Source organism: Podarcis raffonei, chromosome 5 (assembly GCF_027172205.1).
Source record: "Podarcis raffonei isolate rPodRaf1 chromosome 5, rPodRaf1.pri, whole genome shotgun sequence".
Taxonomy (NCBI): Eukaryota; Metazoa; Chordata; class Lepidosauria; order Squamata; family Lacertidae; genus Podarcis; species Podarcis raffonei.
This window is the reverse complement of record NC_070606.1, coordinates 20,834,128-20,854,294: the sequence shown is the minus strand read 5'-3', so window position 1 is coordinate 20,854,294 and position 20,167 is coordinate 20,834,128. Positions and strand designations below refer to the sequence as shown.

At 42.6% G+C, this 20,167-nt stretch overlaps 1 protein-coding gene across 13 annotated transcripts in view; it reads right to left on the bottom strand.

Annotated features, from left to right (window-relative positions):
- Nucleotides 1-20,167, bottom strand: part of ZMIZ1 (zinc finger MIZ-type containing 1) — a 369,131-nt gene that overhangs the window by 137,542 nt on the left and 211,422 nt on the right. For 12 of the 13 annotated variants that reach the window (XM_053388158.1, XM_053388156.1, XM_053388149.1 and 9 more), the window contains one exon: nt 13,201-13,311. In XM_053388158.1, the coding sequence (XP_053244133.1) occupies nt 13,201-13,260 (60 nt within the window). In that variant the 5' untranslated portion in view covers nt 13,261-13,311. Of the gene's footprint in view, nt 1-6,359; nt 6,439-13,200; nt 13,312-20,167 lie in introns of those variants that run through there. The other variant, XM_053388157.1, reaches the window with a different exon arrangement.

The following is a 20,167-nucleotide window of genomic DNA, read 5'->3' as shown; positions in this document are numbered from 1 at the left end:
AAGCAAAGAAATTACAGCGGCCTCATATGAGCTTACATTCCAAGGCAGAGCAGATCTGATGGCAAACGGGGCACAGAGAGTGGGGGCACGCTGCAGGTGTGTGTTGAAATGTCTTAGAATCGTAGAATTGTAGAGTTGGAAGGGACCCGGAGGATCATCTAGTCCAACCCCAGGAAAATGTAGCTGCCCAATGTGGGAATTGAACCTGCAACCTTGGTGTTATCAGCACCACGCTGTAACCAACCAGGCTCGCATCCAGACTGGGAAGGGAGGGGGAAGAGAAGAATGAACACAATGGCACAACACTTTCAACAGACCAAGACCCTAAAACACTGAATTCAAATGTATGTATGCACTGAGTTTTAAGAAGCCAATAAAAATAGAACTTTTGCAGATTGAAATCTGATTGAAATCTGAAGGGCGTCACAGAGGTAGGTAGAGAACCTACCTATAGTGCCGAATGAAGTTTGAGATGTGTGACAAGAGACACTTCTTTAAGCAGAGAAGACAAAACAGATGGCATCACATGCCAATATGTTTTAGATTCTGCACAAGAGCAGTAATAGTTCAAATGAAGAGCACTCAGGGCTCAAGTTATCTTATCAAGGCACAAAAGAATGACAGCAACAATATGGAACAAAATAATCACACTGCAAGCTCTCTGCTTAGCTTGATTTGCTGCTGAAGGAAATAAGTGCAGAATCTTAATATAGGATAATGCATATTTGGGGGCAGGGTATTTTTCTTTTCTTTGCAACATGTCAGACTCTGAAGACACGGAGCTAATTTGCCACATCTTAACTGCTCCTCAAAAGGAATGTCATGCAAATATGGCCTGTTTGAGTAGCAAACTACTTAACTATGCTAAACAAGTTACTGCATTTATTTATGGGATGCCGTGCCAAATTATGAAGGCTGACTCAAGCTGCCTGTTTGTTTTGCCCAGTTACATCTGCTCTGCTTCTTGCTTTAATTGAACTGCTAAACAGCAACACAACTAATGATGTGGGTGCTGAATGAGTGCGTTTGCATTTACGTCAATCACGGGTCGCCTCGGGCCCCTTCATACATTGCTGCAGTGGCATGGAAGCTGCTTTCTGCGGGGTTTCTTCCTCTGCTGCCACAGTACTACTTAGGAATCCCAAAACACATGGGTGGGGCCAATCATGTGGGCTGATGATCTGGTAGAAAGGACCTGTGAGGCTGGAGCCACACACATGCTTGCAATATTACTGGGGTGTTCATAAGAAGATGCCACAGGGAAGCAGCCCCAACACTGCCATGGAATGCCCTCCCATCAGATGTCAAGGAGATAAAGAACTGCACAATTTTTAGAAGACATCTGAAGGCAGCCTTCTACTGGGAAATTTTTAATGTTTGATGTTTTGTTACGTTTTATATGTGCTGGAAGCCGCCCCCAGTGGTTGGGGCAACCCAGCCAAATGGGTGGGGTATAAATAAAATAAAATAAAATAAAATGAATAATAATTGTAATGTATGACGGAACCGGTCGAGTAATAAAACTACATACACAGTCAACCATTAGGAAAGCAGTGGGTGCCAGGCTCTCCCCAACACCTCAAATTCACCCATACAAACCACTCAGAAAGAAAAAAGTAATTGCTACCAATCAGCGTCAATCTTTCAAAAAATCCTGGCATTGAGTCTCAGTGTCTAAAAGTCCCCCCCCCAAATGGAGGGAAGTAGTTTGTTTTCTTTCTTTTAAACTGTATTTTTGCCACTGTCTGGCAGCAACACTAACAAAACTCTTCTGAGTGTCTGATGATTCCCATTCTCTATTACTTTACATCACAACGTAGCATCTTTCCAAAGGATTTTCTTGGGTGTGGGGCTTGATAAAAGTATAACCGTGGTATGGATATGAATTGTCCCTCTGAGCTGCAGTCCTATGCAAACTTCCTTGAGAGTAAGCAATGGAGCTTACTTCCAAATAATGCTCATCTAGGATTTGGCTGAAAATAATGTCAAAGCAGCTGCCATTCAAGCCACCATTGATAGTGAGCATCTGATCATGAATTTCGTGTGTGAGAGAGAGACAAAGTGTGGGTCTGAGAGAGAGTCAAATAAAATGTTAGATGTGAATATAATGGTTTTCTCTGGACCAAAAAAAATCCATAAAGGGCTTGCAAATCACTCACTGTAATTCTTAATGTAGCTTTTTATTAGTCCAAAGCCCCAGACATTAAGAAGATGCGTTAGCAATCAGAGTACTGTGATCTCAACCCCCTTCCATTGTATGCACAGGAAACAGTTCATTCACAAAGTCTTTCCCTTCCTCACTCCCTGACATTAATTTCCCTGGCTACTATGGAGCTAAAATGGGACAGCAGGCTGAAATACTGGAAAGCATTTTTGATATGGATGCTCAGGGCACAATTCTTTGTATTATGTTTGAACAACAGTTTGACCCCTAGAACCCTTTTAAAGGAAGGTAGGAAAGATGTAAGACACCCTGTAATGCAATCTATCTGCCTTAACTATTGAGATACCACCACAAAACATATTACACACATTTATGACACAATCCCCTATGAAGCTTGTTGCAAGCAAAAGATCAAGCATGGCCTACAATGCAATAGCTGAAGCAAGCCTTCTCAAAACATTGTATCTTGCTAGTTTATTTCAAGTTAAACCCATGCAGACTCTGAATATTTCCTCTATAAGTGTGAGAGTATGCATGATCAAATAGAAGTTTATCTGTGATCAAATGGAGGTTGGCAGAAGAATGGGTATGGGTTTTGAAAGGGGCATGATACCCAGTATCTGATACGTTTAGCTCAATCCTATAAAAGGGAAGCACACTCAATTTAATGGGGCTTACGCCTAAGAAAAATAGTCCATAAGGGCTGCAGCCTAAATACTCAAATCAGGCTGCCCAGGCATTGAATAAATGGATACCTTGGGCTCAGTCTTTCTGCTTTTGCTCAGGAGATGGTAGAAGCTCTGCATGACTAGAGCCTTCCATTAAACATGGAAATGACAACACTATCCTGGGATGTGCAGTCGTAGAGAAATGTTGGATTTGTTCTAGGCTGCACTCTCAGTTTATGCAGTGCAAATGTGAAGCCCAGCAGAAACCATAATGAACAGTGCACCTTGAAGTTGGCTCTACACAGGAGCATCTGCAATGTGGGAGGTGGGGGTTGGCAGAGAAGACTGCTGGCCAGGTTCACACAGCTTACCACCACAGTGTAAATGTGCAGTGACCCAGTGAGAAGCTCACACTCACTTTGCTCCTTTGCAGGCTTTTTCTCTCACTGTGGGACAGCAGCTAAGCCAAGATGTTTTGGCTTAGCATGCCATCCGAACCCAGAACACGTGGTTAAAGTTTCTCCTCCTTAACCTCAATCTGTAGCACAAACCTTGGATACAGATCATGGCTAAAGAGGAGACACAACATGCTAGGCCAAACCTTATGCTGGATGCAGTGCTATGCTAAAAAGTCCTGGGAGGAGCAAAGTGGATGCAATTTCCTTCTCAGGAGCCAGCACATTTGTGCCAAGTCCGTTTGGCTTACCACGATGTGCAAAGGCAACCAAAGAGGGGGATATTCAGTGAAGTTAAAAGTCTGAAAGCCTCTCCCACAGATGATACTGAGCTGAGCAAAAGCAAATTAATTAGGTACTATGTGAGATCCCAAAAGTGTTGAAGAAGTCAAGCAGCTCCGCTGCAATATCTAGTTATGAAGTTGAAGCAAATTTAGATTCTGGAGACCTGTGACAGCTCCTCTTCAGCAGCAGAATGCACAGCTCCTTACAGAAAAAAGATGCATTGCAAGAAGGTTTGATCAGTCACAGAATAGGTACAAGTCTGAGGACACAGTAAGAATAGCAAAAATTAGAGTGTGATTACAATTAAATTAAATTCCATTACAGGAGGAGGGGAAACCAATCCTGAGCAGACAGACTGGTCACTACCGCATTACGACATTATTACAGTGAAGCAAGGAAGGAATTATACGACAAACTGCCACCATGATTCTAACAACAGATATTTGGAAATATATGAATGAGGCTGAGAGTCACTTGTCACTACTCATCAACGTTCTTCTTCAGTACCACATACCAACCTGAACTGCCCAAGGTTGACAAATATCTTCTTTAGGCAAGTGGATTCTTTATGGTTCAAAAAAGAAACTGATAGTAGAACTCCCCCCTTTCCCAACTCCACATGTTAAAAAAGACAATGCTGCATCATGGCTAAGAACAGCAGCTGTGGCTCACATAATCCTTGGTTCAAATCCCACTTCTCTCTCATTTCCCCCTCCCCAGCAATTTGAGAACAATACTTACAGACCACTGGTCTAGATTTGTGTGTCCTTCTACACTGGACTACAGTTTTAGCAGAGCTAGGTCCCTGGGATAGAGTATGATATAATCTGAACAAAGACACAACTAAATAAGGTCCCTACCACACAAATAGATTGTTAACATGTTACCTGAACACTCCTTTCTGGTTTCAATATGATTCAACCTAAGCACACACAAAGCTGAGAAAAATTGGTCTGAATAGTCCTTCTTTGGGGCAGTGGAAAAATGGGCTCATTTACGGTAACTTTGGCTTGAACCATGAACTCTTTTTTGAGGGGAACCAGTGGAGTTATCAAACCAGGGCATCATGCTAGCTGTGAATGTGACCACCCTACACTTTAGTGTGTACGCAGCCCCCTCCTCAGTTGATCTACACAGAGTCATTGAGGAGGGGGGATTATTACCCCTCTGAGTTCATCAAATGATCAATCGGAGGACTAGGGAGGGATGGTTTGCATTGCATCAGGGCTACCCCAGCACTACGGCTACTTTATATTTCTTTTTGCCACCACTGTCAAAATTTGGTGGGTTCTTGATGGTTCACATAAAAAATCCTTGGTGGGCTGGATAAAGGCTATCTGCTCCTGTTCTGTGTGCAGCTACTTCAAGATAATTTATTTGCATTTAAAAAAGAAAAAGAAAAAAAAAACCTAGAGGTTTCAACAAGTGCAGAAATTGAAAGGAAGATCTAGAATGTAATGAAATAAGAATTCAATTAGGGTAGCTATGGATGACATATACTCGATTCCCTCCTTGCCTCTGGGGTCAACCCTCCGTGCTTGTTAGATCAAGGGTACCACTTAGAACACAAGGCATTTTTACCCCTCCTGCAGAAAGCACTTCAAATTGCCTGTGACTATTTCTCAAATGAATATATTTTGTTCTTGTTAAGCATAAACAGTATTCCAGCAAACGCAGAGTACAACAGGAGGCATCTGAAATTTATTTAGTTCTATTGACTTAACTGTACACCACCTTGCTGCATTATGCATGCAATACAACTTAACCGGAGATAAAAGATAAAAAAATGTAACAGCAACCAAGACAAGATGAAGTGTGGATAGTGTCATTATTTGGCTTAGTCACTAGATGGCACTGGGCTGGGTAGAGTCTGAAGTTTCATGTAATTGTTCTGTTCTTGGCTGAGACAGCAAAATTCTCATCTAGCTTCCTATCATGTGTGTCTTTGAAAGCTTTCCTGACAAACGCTAAGTTAAAAGGCAGAGCCATAAAACAACCAAAATGTTTTATTACCAGTGCCAATGCACATACAAAATCAAATAAGGGAACAGATGAAATTAAACACCAAAGACCAGCTGGAAAAGGATAGTTCTTGTAGTGAATCTTATCTCCAACCAGTACCACTGGTCAGTGGCGTAGCGTGGGTTGTCAGCACCCGGGGCAAGGCAAGTAATTTGCGCCCCCTAACCCGGGGCAAGGCAAGTAATTTGCGCCCCCTAACCCCTAACCTGCCGCCGCTGCCAGCTTCTTCTTGCTGCTGCCTGGTCTGGTCTGGTGTGGTTCTCTCCCGCGCTCAGCGCTGCGCTGGGCGGCCGCTGCACTGTCCCTCCCCCAGATAGTCCCTTGCTCTCTCTCCGCACCGCACGCCTGGCACCCACCCCCTCCACAGTGGGCGGCGACCCGGCGGCTCGGATCGGATTCGCACAGCCAGCACTGCAGTGAGAGAGAGTGAGTGAGCCAGGTAGGGGCAGAGAGCTGCGAGTGCGAGCGCGCCCCCCCAGATGTTGCGCCCGGTGCGGCCGCCCCCCCTGCACCCCCCACGCTACCCCACTGCCACTGGTGTCTTTGCCACTTTACTCTACCTCTCCTCCAAACCTGAAGTAACACACCCAGTTAAATCCTTATAATCTCTAACAATATCTCCACATCAGCAGAGATGTGGACCATTCTTCCTCATAGGAAACCTAGATAATTACTGAATACAGACTCTTTCTAACATAGCTCCACATCCTCCTCTCCTCTTCAGTCTAGATTTTTTAAAGAAAAAAACCACGCAGCAAAGCCTACCTGCCCAAGGCTCTCCTCCAAAACGTGGATTGCGTGCAGACTCTCCTGCTCCTCGTTGCCTGCTTGCGCTAGGGAGCCCATGGATGGGCTAGGGAGCCCATAGTCAGTTGCCAACAGAGGCCTGGTCCTGGGTGCATTTTCCACCTGCTCTCGGAGTTGGGGGAACAACTTTGGACTTGAAGGAACTTTCAAAGTTCCATATGGTTCATGATGCTGATAAGCCCTACCATCTCTCTTCTTGGGAGCCATACCTTTTTCTTACTGACAGCTTGCAAATAAAAACAGAGAGGGAAAACCAAACTCACATTTCCAGGAAAAGGAGCAAAAGGCCACAGCCAGCAATGTAATCAACCATCTCAGAGCAATCAAGTCAGAGAGGAGGAAAAAATATTGTTGACTAGCAGCAGAACCTCTCCTTTACGGTTTTTTCTGTAAGTAGTTTATCCAAACAGGAAGCACCCAACCCCCTGCCTGCCCCTGCGAAATAGCGCTAGTTAATTCTTCGGGTTTCTGTGTATTTCAGTGGGGGGAGGGGGCCATGCCATATCAGCTTCTCTGTCAGTTAGAAACCAATATCCCAGAGCAGCAAGCATGAGGCAAGGTTTCTGGCAGCTAAGCTCTAACCTGCTCAAGAGGAAATGCTCTATTATGTCACACAGACTAAGTTTTTCCTATAAAGACCACCATGCATTGTTCAAAAACAACATGGGTGTTCCACCCACCAACTTGAAAAGGGCCTGATAGCAACAGCTTGACTCCCATACCACAGTTAATAAAAACTCTTCTGAGTTTTAATAGATTCTTTTTTCTCTAGAATGCAATGCTAAAAATGCTTTTTGCACATTCTGATAACTAAAAAGAAAAGGAAGTAACTTAACAACTTAAAAGTTGCAGAGATATAATAAATGAGATACACCAACAAACAGGCTTTTGAACCATTCTTAATCACTAAAAGGCTTCTTTCTTGTCTCCCTTGAGTGAAGTTGCTCACTTTAAATTAGCAAACTTTGAACATGTCAGAGGGCATCAAAGCAGATTAAATAATTTTTTTTGAGGACTGTTCAGGACAGGTTTGCATGACTTTAGACTCAGCAATGTATTCTGGGCATCCAAGTGCTTGGCAACCCTGTGCCCGGTCACATTTTTGCAGTTCAAGAAAGCGGATAGGGCGGGGAGAGATATATGAGCTGCCATATGCAATGGAGAGCTGAGTTTGGCTTAGATCAGGCATAGCAAAACTTGGCCCTCCAGCTGTTTTGGGACTACAATTCCCATCATCCCTGACTACTGGTCCTGTTAAGTTAGGGATGATGGGAGTTGTAGTCCCAAGACAGCTGGCTTAGATGATGAATTGCAAAGGCCTAGAGTTAAGAAAGAAGCTTTCTTAACAAAGAAATTTTCAGGCTTCCAGGTCACAGAATGCTAGGGTGTCATGAACTGGCAGGACAACTGGGAGGCAGAAGAGGAGCCTGGCAAGAGGTATAGCCGGGACTGGGACAAACCGGGGCAAGCCGAGAATGGGGAAGAAGAGGTTGGTGCGGTAAGTACTCACGGGGTGCACAGGAACCAGAGCAGCAGGACTCATCACCAGAGCCAGAGGGGCTCCTGTCTCCACAAACACGGTGGGCTCTGAGGCACAGGGAGCAGCAGGAGGGGTACTCCAGGAGCTGAAGCAGGCAAGGGCCCACAGCCAAACTCACTAGCTGGCCAAGTAAGGCTCACTAGCTCTGGGAACAGGTGTGTGATTCCTCAGTTGGAATAGGCTTAGAACAGGTGAGGATCACATGCCTCATCAAGCCCAGGTGCTGCAATCAGTGTGCCAAGTATAAAAGGGCAGCAGAGCTGAGGTGCTGTGTCTACTCAACTGCCCTTGTTGAGGGCTTTTGGCCTTGATGCTCCTGGATCGCTATAGAACTGTGCTCCGGTTTGACTCTGGACTGTATCCTGACTGCTGGACTTTGGCCTTCACTACTTGGATTGACCCTGAACCTCATTTCCTGACCTTTGGACTTCACTTGTGTGGATTGAACTTTGGACGTGGCACTCTGACTTCCTGCCAGGTAGGCCAGGGGTTCAGGACATAGGGTGAACAATGGCCATCAGCCTGGCTCAGAAGTCGTAGCTTACTGATGCTAAACCTCATAGTACTGAGCTTAGAAGCAGATTCAAATTAGCCAGTAACAAGACAAAACACAAAATATGGAACTAAACTGTCATTTCCAAGGGCAGCTAAATCCTCAGTCATTGTTTGTTCTAACTCCCTGGTCTGTCTTCTCTCTTGCCTTTGAGCAAGATGGTTTTTTATTACCTGAAATATGATTTTTAAAAAAGTGATCTATACACTTAATACAGAAGGCAGAAATATCACTTTAAATAAACAGCTCATATATGGGTGGGTGCATAGGCTGAGACTCAACATATTGTTCAGAAGACCACCCAACTCTACCTAGCAAATGTGAATACTAAAGAAGTTTTCTTCCTGACTTGAAGTCATTATCTTCACATTGCTCATCAACTGCCGGAGCCAAAGAGGGCAGCCTCCCAGGACGGGAGATTCAACCATGGTTGGAATGTCAAGAATGGCTGGCTGTTATCAGTGCAGCTTTCCCCTGAACATATTCTTACTGTTGGAGAAGCACATTCCAGCAGTCAACCAGACGGGGAAAGGAGACAAAGAATTTGTTAAAGAGGTTGCGCAAAGCTAGACAGACGCTAGGATATTTTAGAAGAGACCGAAACAACGTACAAGACATCTGACTGCTTCAGCATTGATGCCTTTGCTTTAAAGCGTGAGTAGATATTGACACTGAGATTAGTGACATCACTCCATGCCTAAAAGCACCAGTGAAACGGAATCAGATTTAACTGCGTCTAAAGTTGACTGTACACTTCAGACTGAAACAATACATGTGAAACAGTCTGTCATTAAGGGCAGGGATAAGTGCCATGTTCCATAACATAGGCAGCATCTGTGGCAACACATATGCCAGAGGGCTGCAGCAAAAGCCCTTAATTTAATTATGTACAATTTGCATGTTTTAGATTATTCCTAGTTTTACATAGTGAACACGTAGCAACAGTCTAACAAACATTTTTACACTCGGATGTGGGGGGGCGGGGGCGGAAATGCTTAACAATCATGGAAAAATATTGGTATACAGACCACAAACTCACAAAAGCAGGACACAATGAAATCTAGATCCTCGTTGCTTTCATTGTTTCTAAATATTTCACATTTTTCCAAACACATTTTTAAATGTAACTTGGCAACAAAAGAGATAAATTATCCATATGATCTGGTCAAAGTGAAGCACATTTTAAAATCCCCTTGATCTAAATTTCCCACTGAAATCAACAGGACATAAATGTGTCTGAATGGACTGAGTCCCTATTTTTTTTCTTGATGAATACTGTGATTTGTGATATTTTAAGACAATCCTGTAGACTGCAGCCAAGAACAGGATGGGATGGGAGTGTGAAACTGCACAGGTTGTATATTGTTCAATTCAAGGCTTGATATATGCTTGGTAAATTTAAAAAAAGAGTGAAAGGTCAAACTACTTGCTAGAACTAGCAGAGTTTCATAATGTGAGGGAAACTGAACGAATCTTTACGTTTGAGTGCTCCCACTCACCCTTTCCCATATGAACAAAGATCAGTTTCATTTTCAAAGATGCTTGGTTTGTTGTGACATGCAAACCAGGGATCCTGGTTTAAAACAAATTCTGCTTTGTTTTGTCTTTTTGCATTGTCAGTTACAAAGATCTTAAGTCAGAAATCAAGCTCCTTTCTAGTTGGTTTAATATATGTCTCCAAAAAGACCTCTGAGCCTCTCCTTACTGCCCATTTATATATGTGAAAAATGGAAACCAACTCTCCAGAAATATCTTCTTTCCCCTGAGGCCTTGCCCATCGAACTTGATGTATCAATCCTTCAGGCAGAGCAACCTCCCAGATCTGTGTAAACCAAACTTTCAGAGTGCAGCCTCCTGGCTGTTTCCAACATTAGTCATAGAACTGTATTGTTGTGCCACCTCCAAATGTGCTCCCAACAGCGAGTGCATAACTCCCTCTCTGTAGTACAACAGGCCCATGATTATAACCCCTGGTTTTTATGTAGCTTGTTTTGTACTTAAGCAGAATTTATGTTAAATCACAATTCCTAATTTTCTTGTAACAACAAGCCATGATTCACTGAAAGCAAAAGTGAATCATAGTTTTTCCTTCTCCCAGATGCGTGGAAGGTGGTGTAGTAGGAGCACATGAGCCCAGCACTTTGCCTGGGCTCCTTTCTACTTGCACAAGTAACACTAAACTACAGTTTAAGGTTACGTGTGAACACATTCACTAAGTTGGATCAACTGAGTGACACAGTATGGATTGCTGAGATGTTGCCTAACACCTCCTAATATAACATGAAACAAGAGTCTAGGCTCTCACTCAGAAAAGGCTCCTGGTAACAGAGAACTTCTAGTTATTTCTTTCAGCTGAAGCTGCATGACCATGTCATGCAGCTTCAATATTCAGCAGGGAGGCAGCCAACTGTAATCATGCATCACACTGACATTTGAAATAGGGTAATATGTTGTTGCTATAAAGTGTGTGTATAATTTTAATAGCAACATATCATCCTATTTAAAATGTCAACATGATACACACACACACACACACACACACACACACACACACTTTTCCTAAGTGTTGAACATGCTGCACTCAGTAATCCTTATACTTTCCTGTAAACTTTTATTATCACCAGAATTACTATTCTTGAATAAGAGATGAAGGGGTGGAGTCCGTCAGAGCTACCGGTTGCCTAGTATGGCTGACGTGAAATTTAAGCCAGAGGTTTTTTGGCTTAGACACCATTCTTGGAACCTCAAAACACCCTACAATGTCTAGAAATTTGGGGAGCTGCAGCCTCAAAACACCCTAGAAAGCTTGGCATAAAAAAGAAACTCAAGTAGTACTTTATCTCAGGTAGCAAGGTGCCTAGTACGTAGAGCAAGACCAAAAATGCCACAAATTGAGTACAGGACAATCTTGCTTTTATAGGGCAGTCCCATGTGTCCCTACAGGCAGACTATGCAAGGTAACTGCCTCAGGTTTTCTATAAGATTTTTATAAGGGCAAATAATGTCATATTTCTAATTGTTGGACCTGCCCTTATATTCTGTCTAATTGGGGTTCTTTCCCTCTTGAACTGAAAGGGAGAGAAGTTACACAGTTCTAAAGGGAGTCTAAAAACATTACAGCAAATGTGCTGTCTGTGTGCCAGAACATAGTCTGAGCTAAAAAGAAAGAAACCTGCCTTGACCCTCTGCTGTAACCTGACTCACTTCAAGCAGAACACAGAACATCATTTATACCGTTCTTGCAGGGTGGGGGTGAGGGGGCCACGGAGGGCTGTCTGCCTCCTTGGAGCAGTAACTGCTGCCAACAAGTCTACAAAATGTGTAGCAACTGGAAGCAAAAACAAAATTTGCCTCTTCTTAGCTTCTACCCATGGTACTAAGCATATTTCATTGCAAAATTTCACACATCTTTTTAGGAAAATACTTTTAAACACGTTTAAGTAAAGGGGAGAAGTAGACTTGAGCATAGAGGACAATGACGTAGATTGCACATACAGGACAGTGAATCCAAACTTTCAAGACAAAAGAGAGGAACATGAGAACGCAAGGCTCAATTTCACAGAATGACCCCAAATCCTAGGATTAGGACACAGGGAGAAAAACCTCTCTGTCTTCCATGTTTCTACACCAAGCATAGTTTTATGAACCTCTATCATGCCTCCAGGCACCGTCTTTCTAAATTAAACGCCCTCTAAACATTTTCCCTCGGAGTGCATCCTAACAATTTGGTCATTTAATCCCCCCTTTTCCAGATCTATATTGTCTTTTTGAAATGGGTAAACCAAAACTGTAAGATATTTCAAATGTGGCTGCAGCATGGATAAAGGCATTCTGATAAGTTAGTTTTCCATTTTATTTCCATTCCCTTTCCTAACAATCCCCACGGAGCTCAGTATTTTCAGTGAGCTATCCACCTCCAATCTTAAGATCTCTTTCCTGGTTAGTTATGCCACCAATTTACACCTCACCAGTGCATATACGATACTAGAAATTTTTGCTCCAGTGCGCCTCACTTTAAACACATTTAAATTGAACCATAATTACCATTTTGTTTCCCATTCCCCAGTCTGAAGGTATCCTTTCACAGCTGCTCTTAACCCCTTTTGGTTTTGATCACACTCAGGAACATGTGGTGCACATTTGTTGGGGCACCATGACTAGTTGCAGTAACACATATGCACTGCTGCACGTCCATTGCTCATTAGGAAACATTTTTTATGCTTACAATAGTCCAACATGGTGTGGTAGACAGATACAGCATCTGACACCACTGAAGCCAGAGTTCAAATCACCACTCAGCTCACTTAAAGTGACCTCACCATTTCTTAGTTTACAGAGCTGTTGTGAGTGGTGGAGACATCCACGATGCCCCAAGGCCCTTGGAGGAATAGCAGAATGTGAAATGAATACTATTTATATATAAAAAAACCTGTAATAAAATATAAAGAGGCCCATTGTCTGTGTCAGCAAATGGCAAGACAATATATATTAACATTTCCATCCCCCACTTGAGAAATAAATGATTAGAAAATGTTCAGAAAGGATGAGGTTGTGTTCAGGTTTAATGGAGTTTCAAGATCAAGAAGCAGTGCAGTAGTTAAATAAGGTCTGTTACAACACAAACACCATGAAGAGCACAGGCTGACATGCAATGCTATGGGTGCTTTCAACCATCAGGTTTGTCTAATGACACGTCTTTGGCTTACCTGTTTTATGCACTGCAGCCGATCGTTGGTCTGCTGTATGTGCCTGTCCATAGAATTCATTTTGATTGTCTCCACTTGGATTCTACCTGAAAGCCATTAAAATCCCTCAAGCTGCAAGATATAAAAAGAACAAGAAAGATCATTAAGACGACAAAAAGTAAAATACAGTCCTGCCAACACTAAAACGAATGAGATGCTGGATACTACACAGCAGATGTTTACCCTTTGTGGTAGTTTTTTCTATTTAAAGGGAGGATGCATGCCCTCTTGAATGCAATGCCTTTTCATTCCAATATGTAACAATGACATCCCAAAGTCACATAATTCAGGGGTGGCTAGCTACAAACCTAGAGACATTCTATACTAGATCCCTTCCACCAATATTCCCATCATGTCAGTGCCATCAACTCTATCCCAAAGACGACTCCTCTTCTCCTCTTCTTCCTCTTCCTGCTTCAAATCCAGCTGTTGGTTCAGCAGCGGGGAGGGAAGAGGGAACTAGGGTGTCTGACATAAATGTCACCACAAAATGCTTTCTGCAGGCACCTGGGATGGATACTAATATCACAACATACAACAAACTTCAGTTGTAAATTTACATTGACACTGTGTGCAAACTAGCCTCCCCTCTCTCTCCCACACAGACGAATCTGCCATTGGCCCATCAGTATTGCCACTACACGGACTGGCAGCAGCTCCCAGGGGTTTCTCTCGGCTTGAACTTGAGAGGTTTTCTGTATGCAAAACAGATGCTCCACCACTTAGCTATGACCCTTCCCCACCCTCACAAAATGCAAGGTTCCTATACCAAAGGTTGCCGAAGCAAAGTTTCAGCATAACACACTAGCAAAGAGATGTGTTAAATGGCTAGGAACCAAATGACATATCAGAGCTAGCACAAATATACCTGGGTGGAATACTTGGTGTGGCCTACAGATAAACACAGTCTCTTGCAACAGACAAATAGTCCCAAATGTGGTGAATCCCGGATGAATTTCAGCAATGCTAAAAATAGCAATTTCTCCTATTTGTGTACGTTTTGTTTGCCAATGTTCCCAGTGTATACTTTCAGACATTCTCAAAAACTGTTGATGACGTCCCCCAAATTTCAGACATTCATTGTAGCGTATATAAAGCACAACTTGGCTTAAAGAATATTGAAGGATTGTTTGCTATTAGAAGTAGATTGAGCCAATGGATTTTCTCTTTATTCTGCATCTTCAAATATTTAAAGGGCTATCACATGAAAGATGGAGCAGTTTTCTCCTACTGCTGAAGGTAGGACACAAACCAGTGGCTTAAAGTTACAAGAAAGGAGATTCCCACTAAATACTAGGAAGAACTTTGACAGTAAGAACTTTTCGACAGTGAAGCAAACTTCTTCAGGAGGTTGTGGACTCTCTGTCACTGGAGGCTTTTAAGCAGAGGCTGGATGGCCATCTGTCATGCTTTAATGGAAATTCCTGCATTGAAGGGGGTGAACTGGATAACCCTCAGGATCCCTTCCAACTCAGTTCTATTAGTCTATGGCCTACATGCTCCTGTTCGTTTGCAGAACCCTCAAAGCACCTCAAAAATTTAATATTTGAGTGCAAAGCAGAAGTATTTACTTATACGATAAATTAACCCAGACACGACACCATTTCAGCAATGATCCATTTTAAATACGACAATTTGTTCACAGGGGATAGGAGATATATAAATAAAAATAGAGCCCATGCTGTTAAAAACAACAATGTCCCCTGAAATATATATCACATTTACAGATGGCATCAATTGGTTCATGTAGGAGTTTTTAAATTGTGTAACTGAAAGGGGAGAAGCATCAAAGGTCCCTCAAGCTCTGCCAAACACTGTAGCAATGATTCTCCCATACTTCCAACCAATCTCTCCATCCAAAATGCAGTTGGAATCAAATCTCAGTGAGTCAATTCCACGGTAGGCAACCTGAGGCCCGTGGGCCAGATGCGGCCCAATCGCCTTCTCAATCCAGCCCATGGACGATCTGGGAATCAGTGTGTTTTTTACATGTGTAGAATGTGCCCTTTTATTTAAAATGCATCTCTGGGTTATTTGTGGGGCATAGGAATTTGTTCATCCCCCCCCAAAAAAAAATATAGTCTGGCCCGCCACATGGTCTGAGGGGTGGTGGACTGGCCCACGGCTGACCCCTGGTCTATTCTGACCCCTGTCAGAAGATCTCAGCCCAGCTAACATAATCTATACAGATCTTCCCACCTTAAAAGGCTTTTCTTTCCCTCCTAGTCTACTGCAGGAGTGAGAGTCAAAGAGGAGGTCTTGATCAGGCAATGGGACATTAGGGAGCAAATGGCTTCAACCCTGATTTTGTGAGAAATGTCTCTGTCTCTCTCCACTTCAACCCAACTCTTCTTTCTGTGACCATTTGGTTTAACCATCTTGCTACATTATTTAGTGATTAGCTTAGAATCATTTAAAAGCTCTGGTCAAAACATAGAAATCACTTGGCAAAAGCCTTGTTTTCTCCAGCAGTGAGATATACCCCCCTTCCATGCTGTCAGCCAATATTTTCAAGCAACTCCTGCTGGCAGGTTAGGGGGCCCACAAAGCAGCAGGGAGATCTAGCATACGTGAGGAAAATGGCTTGCACTTAGTAGTAATAGGCAAATAGAAAGACTGGGAACAAAAATTACAGAGTGGTTTGATCTTGCTGGTATAGTGGGAAGCAATTTGGAGAGGGCAACACTTGAAACCCAATTCCATGGTTAGTAAGAGCAGCCACTGCAACAGCAGTGTAAATAAATAGCTAAACCTCACTGAAATGTCTGGGTATAACAAATCATTACAGTGGTACCTCGGGTTAAGAATTTAATTCGTTCTGGAGGTCCGTTCTTAACCTGAAACTGTTCTTAACCTGAAGCACCACTTTAGCTAATGGGGCATCCTGCTGCTGCTGCGCCGCTGGAGCACGATTTCTGTTCTCATCCTGAAGCAAATTTCTTAACCCGAGGTACTATTTCTGGGTTAGCGGAGTCTGTAACCTGAAGCATATGCAACCTGAAGCATCTGTAACCCAAGGTACCACTGTATTACTAAAGTTGGTTCTCTTCCACCAACCCCAAGGACTTGGGACAGGTAACAATTTAAATAAACAATATAATAATGAATGCAAAATAATGCAGAGCTGGGGAGCCTGCAGCTCTCCAGAAGCTGCTGGACTCCAACTCCCATAATTCCTTGCCAGGCTGGCTGGGGCTGATGGGAGTTGGAGTCTAGCAACATCTGAGAGGGCCGCAGGTTCCCCACTCCTGACTTTAAGGTATTTAAAAAGTGCATTATGTAAATTGTCCTAGCACAAGCATAAACAAGCTGGTCTTCTTGCACTAGGAGAGAGGAATTCCTAGACTCTTATTTGGACAAGGCTCCAGGGAAATTTTCCTCAAACTTCTGATGGAGGATTACTTCTTTCTGAGATGGTGATGGGGGCATGTCTCATCCCAGTGCAATTCTTTCCAAATGTCTGCATTTGAAGTGTGTAGGAATAAGACCCACCCATCCCATTTTCTTAATGTGTGAATGACTGATAGGAAGGAGTTAAGGGGGAAATTAAGCAACTTGCCAAGGTCTGCATCTTTCTTTCCAGAATACTCTGCAGCAGAATACTCTTCAGTGGTTCTGTGGCAGCTACAAAGATGCTGTTAAGTAGGCAGGTTGAGGTGGAAAGTCGTCCCTGAGAAATGTGAGCTCTGAAAAGCTGAGTCAGACACCTTTGTATGCAGGTCTAGAATTTGTTCTAAATGCCATGGCAGTCTGAAGAGTTATTACAGTGTATTCCCTACCAAAGTACCATACCATGTACATTACACCCAACAACATCCTCTAGATGATAAATGTTAACATGTAGCCTAGTTCTTTGCTGGTAAGGGCTACAATGAAAACTCATTTTTTAAAGGCAGATGTGCAGAAAGGAGAGGAGAATGGAAAGGTTCTCCCTGATTTAATGATGGTTTAGGGGCTATATCTTAAATATTGTTAATATCTGTACAAATGCAATGCAATATCATGATCAGACTCAGAGGGTGTATGTGAGAAAAGTGTACAAATCAGTGGCAAGCATTATATCTGAAGTAGCCCCAGGAAGGGTCACAAGGTAAAGAACTGAGAGCTGTTCTCCCCACCCACCCCACCCCCAGTGCACATAGCTTTGCAATATCTGCTCCCTCTTCTTGCTACCTGGCAGTGAGTAAAAGGAAACAATAAACAGCACAAAAATCTATGCCTACAGACAGATGGTGACGTTTCATCCCTCAGACAAAAATGAATAATTTGCTCTATTTCTCTATATGCTGAGAGGTATTCGCAAAGGCAGATGATTGCTATCTATTGAGTAGCTTTGATTAAGCACTGAGCTAGGCTACAAACAGGATGGGAGGGGACTACCTTAACTAATTGATCAGTTATATAATCAGATAAGAGCTGGTTCAAGTTAGGGGGTGGAGTTAACTACAGACATGTATATGAGTGGGTTAAGAACAACTAATACATTTGAAGTGCCATTCCTCCAAGGCCTGCAAGACTTGCATCTTATGTGTACGTAAGATACAGCAGGGTTTTCACTATATTAAATCTGTCTTTGCTTTTTAAATGTGCAGATTTGAACAACTGAAGTTAAGTGGTGGGTTCGGGCAACAAGGTCTTTAATTAAAAAAATAAGGGGGTGGAGTTAAATAACAAGCCCCACCAGTGGAAGCCTGCACAAGAACATCTGTTAATACAACAGGGCTGCCCCCCACTGTGTCCTCCAATTTGGCTCAAGGGGTCAGGATAACCCTTGGAACAGCATGCGAGGGGAGGAAAAGGCAGAAAGGTAGAAACTCTGGCACTGGTGATCTGCCTAGTGCTATGTTGAATTCCTCCTTAAACATTTCTCTTCCTCAGCACAATATAGAGCTCACGACAATACACAGTGTACTTTCTTGGAGCAGCTTGCTTTTAATAGCAAATAAATGTTACGTTTCAATTTTGAAACTTCTGCTTTTTGTTGAAACTTCAACCTTGCCAACAACTTGTGCACCTAAGGTCAAAAATTAAACGCTTACTCATGAGCTTAATGCACAAATATCAAGTATGAAAATCTTAATTAAGAAAGTAAATTTTGAAGGGAAGACATATGTTTCTTCCTATGTGCATTCTATTCTGCTCCCAAGTTAATTTAATATTGTATAAATGAATACCTATCAGGGGCTTATAAAAATTCTACTCTGAGCAACCATGAATCATCCCCACTGATACACACATCACAGATGATTTGTTTTGATCGGCTTCCAAAAGCTTTATTTAGAAAGAAAATGCATGCATTACTTTGGTTTCATAGTGAAAGACACACACACACACAACCCCCCCCATATTACATACAAATAAGTGTGTGTGTGTATAAATATAATACAGGTATATACCAATAGTATAATACAGGTATGTAGCCTTTGTCAAGAGAGACATATTAATTTATATATAAAAAGTGCACGAAAAGCTTGTTGACATTTAGAGGGCTTTAGGGGTTTACGCCTTTGCTTACCATGTCCCCTGGGCAGGAAAGAGTTTCTTTCCCAAGTAAGCCGGCAGAGGTCTCCCTTCTCTACTGAAGACGAGCGAGTTTCCATTCTCCTTTCACATAGCACTGCCTTGTGTTTCTTTTAAGCCTTTACAAGTCCCTACAAATCCTCTGCCTCTGCTTCCTAACAGGGAGCACTAAAACTGACACTGTCTGTCTGACCTTGTGGTTATTGATTAACTATCTCCCCATTCGCTGCCATCTTTCACACCTCTGGCGCTAGCAAATAGAGAGCTAAGGAGTAGCAGTCATACTCCATGACAGCTATGCTCAAAAAAGCCTGCCTTTGGAGATGTGGCGGGAAGTGCCGTTTGATCAAATGCTGTTCTAATGTCAAGACTAAATACCACGCAGATCCCGACAACTTGTACAGTTTAATATATATTTGCTGGGCCAATGCAGCACAAATAGCAACAAGGAGGGAGGTGGAATAATTCAGGGGTAACAGCAAATATTAAAATCTGGACCAAAAGCAAAAGACAGGGAAAGATGACAGGTTACGACTATTTAATGTCACTGATTTTAGCCATGATTTATATCACAGTATCTTTTAATATTGCATTCAAACACTATCAACATACCTGTCTGCCCTAGAAACTGGGGGTTAAATCTGCTGCAATATTAAAACTGCTTTCCATAGGCACAAGCAATAACAGTGGAAGACAAAGAGTATGCAATTGAGTAAAATGTGGTTGTAGGGAAGCAACTTATTTCCATGCAAGCACAAAACACAGAGGGCATTAAAAATTATTCATGCTTTGCATGTTAAATTTACAGTTTGACTTGATTTTTCTTAACGGAAAAGGTTTTTAAAAGCTATTAGGTAAAAAATGTCAAAAGTATGTTTAGCCACTTCTACACAATAAAAATATTTGTCATAATTGGACACCTGCCTGTACCTCTTCGATCAAAAGGGTAGTGTGTTTTGGGCTTTCACAGGCCAACCAATACCAGGAGGGGCTTCAACTGTACCAAGTGCCTACTAAGAAGAGGTTCCTAGGTGAGTTATCAGGGAAAAGCCAAGTAATGGAGGCAGATATCCACAGCTGCAGTTCAGAGAAAATGAACTGGAGGACACGACCACCCTGCTTGGACTCAGGTGAAAAAATGGGGAAAGCTGCTGGATGTTGTGGGTAGGAGGCTAAGTTCTTGTAGTGTGTGGTTTAGGATATAAAAAGTCATGGGAAAGGATCATGCATGGGTAGGCAAACTAAGGCCTGGGGGCCAGATCTGGCCCAATTGCCTTCTCAATCCAGCCCACGGACAGTCTGGGAATCAGCATGTTTTTACATGAGTAGAATGTGTCCTTTTATTTAAAATGCATCTCTGGGTTATTTGTGGGGCATAGGAATTCATTCATTATTATTATTTTCAAAA